The following is a 4,207-nucleotide window of genomic DNA, read 5'->3' as shown; positions in this document are numbered from 1 at the left end:
CTAGCGTGTCGGCACCGAAGCTGCTGCTGCTACTGCTGTGCCTGTCGTGGCCCCATTCAGCTGGGCCGATCGAAGGCCCAAGAAACCACCTCCTCCTGCAGCACAGCACGTTGCACTGGCCGTCAGAAGCGGCATGCGGCTCAGATGATCATCTCCGGGCGCGTCCCATGGCCAGAACGCCGCCGCTGCGAAATCCCTTGCGACACCAGCGTCGCCGTATAGACGATCGGCCGCGAGCAACTGTTGTTCTTGTAGAGCTGCTTCTTTGTGCTCTCTGTTTTTTGTGAGTACGTTCCTCATGTCCCTGCCCTGCTGCTGCTGCTGTTGTTCTTGGGCTTGCGCTTCTCGTTTCTGATGCGTAGCAGCCAGCAGCGGCAACTGCTGCTGCTGCTCTTGAGAGCGCTGCTGCGGCGCCAGCTCAGCTTCGTCCTTCGTGCGCACCCAGCTGAGGAAGCAAACGTCAAACAGCGTCGCAACGTTAACAGCCAACAGTTGGTGCTTGACCGGAACGCGGCTGAAGACAAAGGCCATGTACGGCGGCCAGAGCATAGCTTCCGCCAGCATCGTAGGCACAAATTCCTCCCGCATTTTTTCCGCGAAGACCGCGGGGCTTAGCCCGTCGATGGCCATGCAGCCATAGGCGAAGAAGGCCAGAACGTAGCAGGGTGAGTATAGAAGATTGTCCACGGTAACCTGCGTGATCAAGGAATCAAGGACAAAGAAGATGGGGACTAATGCAAGGGGTCATGCAAGCTTGATAAAGTGTAACGCCGCTAAATGAAGGGGCACGCAAAGAGGCGCATTTGCACTACCCAACAACGATATTTACTTTCGCGCTAATAACGGACTAAAAGCCCTCCACATGGTGAGAATCTCTAGGGAATCATGCAGGAAGCGTGCCATTGCGGAATAGAGCAACGCGAGGGAAGCAGGTAGGCAAAGGGATGGGCAAAGGGCTATACCTTGAGGAGCATGGATTTTAAACTGCATGCCAATCCGAGCTTCAGCACCAGCCGTTCGAGAAGAAGGTACCAACCATGACCGGCCGGCCCGATTACAGCTCCGCCAAACGCAGCAGTGAGCGCAACTCGCCGCGCGTCAATGCCACCGCGTCCACGATTTTCAATGCGTTGCGCCATAGCTGCGATGGGAGGGAAGCCGAATGTAATGCAGAAACAGGACTCATACGGTATCATGCATTGCGGCAGACGCAGAGTCGCGGAATTGAGAGCTCACCGTCTCCAAGGCCCCATAGCAGCGCTGAAGACGCAGCCTGCGTTAACACTGGGTGCTTGCGGAGTGATCGCTCGTAAGCGGCCCACGCGCGACCAAATGGGTTGAAGCCTCTGCCCGAGATGGCCAGCGCAGAAGACATTTTAAAATGCGCTGTGTAATCTGTAACCTCCTGACGCGTCGTGCGCTGATGCGACTTAACTTCGCTTGCTTTTCACTGGACCCTTTTCCATGCCGGAGCGACTTGGCGCCCCGGTCCAGCCCAAACAGCCTATGATCCGGATAGCCTGGGGTCCACTGAACCCCCGCCAGCGTGATCCAACGGGAGCGCAATGCGCAAGTAAAAAGACGCTGATGACGTAGGCGCGCAACCCTACACGCGACATAGGACCTCGCTTTAGTTTGCAGCGTGACCAACTCATAACCAGTGAGCCAGATAGGACATTGCAGCGGACGCGCGCGTTGTACGCGGGCACAAGCTCGCCAGAGCAACGTAAACGTGGGTCACTTTCCTCCCAGCGCGCCCCATATGAGCTAGGGATACAGAGGAAGACTTGCCCCGCTCACCGCGACCTGAAAGCAGCAGACACGTCAGGCGCTGCGTACACCGCTCAGACTGTCCTTCGCGAACCTACGGCTGCGGTAACCACCGCACAGCACCGTTTAACGTATAACTGGTTGGCTTATACCTCACAGGCCAGAACTGAAAGGACAGCAACAAAAGCCGTAGGAAGCTAGGCTCGCCGTGCCCCAGGAAACAGCGAACACTTCGCCTGACAAGAGTAAGTTAAATTATTTATTGGCAGCTAGTTTAAACGTAACTTAAAAATGATAACCGTTCGTTTTTAGTTCAAGGGATTCCCTCTCATGACTTAATATTTCCGTACGTGGTAGTTTTGGGTCTTCAAATCAAGCTAGGCGCGAGCCCGTGCTGCCCTGGCTGCTTCCTGTGGAGCCTGAAATTGCTGATTAAGCGCTCAACTCCATTGTTGGGAGTGGAGACGGGCTCTCACAGCCGTTACCTCGTATACTTGCAACTTTTTTAAGCTTGATTTGAACCGGCAAGACCTCCGATTAACTATCTGGCCACACCTATACTGTTCAGACACACTGACGATCTTGTCTACGCATCTAGCATAGGCGATTAGATTAGAATCTGCAGAAGTCAGCTTTTCTCTGCCCGATTGCGCACCCTAGCATTGCACTTGCATAGCACAAGAGGAGATGGTGCTCATGAACCATGCAACTACATGTCGGGGTCTTGCTCCCCTGGACTGGGCATCCGCGCGAGGACTTGCAACCCGCTTGGGTCACCGCCGTCCTTGCTCCTCTCCACGACTCCCAATGCCGGGCCTACTTCAGCAGCCCCTGCTAAACCCACGGCATGCCACCCCGCTGCAATTTCCGTTGCGGGCGGGCCTGGGCATGTTCGAGGACCCCATCGTGGCTCGTCCCCCTGCGAATCCCGACCCAGCACTTTTCAACGAAGATTTTTCACCCACTACAATCGACAAGCGCACTTTCGACACCATGGATTTTGCCACATTTTGGATCACGCTAGTCATCTCCATCACGACATACTATCTGGCAGCCAGCCTCGTGGATCTTGGTGAGCACGCAAGCTACCTTAGCGTATTTCGGGAAATCCTCTTTCCATGTGCTACCTACCCCCACCCCGCCCCTGTCCCGCCTGCCTAATCGCCCAATTGCACCACTCGCTTCTTTTTCCCTAAATTCCTGCTGTCATCCCGCACCGAACTCCACCAGCTGATACCATCACCTCTCGACCCAAGTACGGTGTCGTACAGCAGTTCCTTATGTAAAAGGGCACCTACAAGACGTACGAACGTATCGTCGCCATCTTTGCTTTCACTACCCTCAGCACCAAAACGTGTGGGATGAGGAAATCATGCGTGAGAGGGCCTTTGTCCTCCCTTGAAACCAAGACATGGCTGTTCCGTGCCCAAGACATGGCTGTAACGTTTTTGCAAGCGCTCTTGGCGGGTGCATTGTCACATGCCCGATCGGGGATCTTCGTCTGTCTTACTTTGTTTTTTGCCATCGTGGTGGACGCAACAATGGCGGGCGCGCCGTGGGCGACATCACTAACCCAATTCGTCCTCGTCACGTTGCGTGACCTCAAACTTAAGATAAAACCTGCATATATAGCCCGGATTTACATAACGCGAATCGAACCCTGCCGCGCTGTATTCTGTCCTTTTCATGAGCACACAGCCGACACTCACTTCAGAGCCCCAGATGCTCTGCGCCCATCTCCTTCCTGTTCACGTCCCCGTTCTGCTCTTCCCATCTCTCCATCTGCCCTTGTCTCTCCATCTGCCCCGCCACCTACCGCCATCAAAGGCATGTCTTGGTGGCAGGGCATCCTGACCGTCTTCTTTGGGAACCTCATCACGCTGGTGCCCATGGTCCTCAACGCACATCCCGGAACCAAGTACGGCGTTCCGTTTCCCGTACTGGCACGTGCCAGTTTTGGCATCTTGGTACGATGGGTGATGCAGGGATAGCTCTAGGTGTGTACGTGTCAGCTGTTACGACCTGGTATCACCTCGGAGCAGCATTAATACCACTATGACCTCGTAGCAGCATTAATACCACGATCACCTCGTAGCAGCATTAATACCACGATCACCTCGTAGCAGCATTAATACCACGATCACCTCGTAGCAGCATTAATACCACGATCACCTCGTAGCAGCATTAATACCACGATCACCTCGTAGCAGCATTAATACCACGATCACCTCGTAGCAGCATTAATACCACGATCACCTCGTAGCAGCATTAATACCACGATCACCTCGGAGCAGCATTAATACCACGATCACCTCGTAGCAGCATTAATACCACGATCACCTCGGAGCAGCATTAATACCACTATCACCTCGGAGCAGCATTAATACCACGATCACCTCGGAGCAGCATTAATACCACGATCACCTCGTAGCAGCAT

General features: G+C 54.3%; 2 protein-coding genes across 2 annotated transcripts; one reads left to right on the top strand and one right to left on the bottom strand.

Annotated features, from left to right (window-relative positions):
• On the bottom strand, nucleotides 1–1,398 carry VOLCADRAFT_121508 (uncharacterized protein; the record flags this gene model as incomplete). The annotated part of the gene is made up of 3 exons (XM_002956235.1): nucleotides 1,237–1,398; nucleotides 963–1,141; nucleotides 1–693 (listed from the first exon to the last, which is right to left on the bottom strand). The coding sequence occupies exons 1-3, from the start codon at nucleotides 1,373–1,375 to the stop codon at nucleotides 1–3; spliced, it is 1,011 nt and encodes a 336-aa protein (XP_002956281.1). The 5' UTR covers nucleotides 1,376–1,398.
• Nucleotides 1,399–2,577: 1,179 nt separating this feature from the next.
• On the top strand, nucleotides 2,578–3,737 carry VOLCADRAFT_119347 (uncharacterized protein; the record flags this gene model as incomplete). The annotated part of the gene is made up of 2 exons (XM_002956285.1): nucleotides 2,578–2,842; nucleotides 3,598–3,737. Coding segments are annotated over 2 exons (405 nt in total), but the record flags the coding sequence as incomplete, so codon positions are not given.
• Nucleotides 3,738–4,207: the final 470 nt, after the last annotated feature.

The sequence above is a fragment of the Volvox carteri genome (assembly GCF_000143455.1).
Source record: "Volvox carteri f. nagariensis unplaced genomic scaffold VOLCAscaffold_59, whole genome shotgun sequence".
Taxonomy (NCBI): domain Eukaryota; kingdom Viridiplantae; phylum Chlorophyta; class Chlorophyceae; order Chlamydomonadales; family Volvocaceae; genus Volvox; species Volvox carteri.
This window is presented reverse-complemented; position numbering and strand designations above follow the sequence as displayed.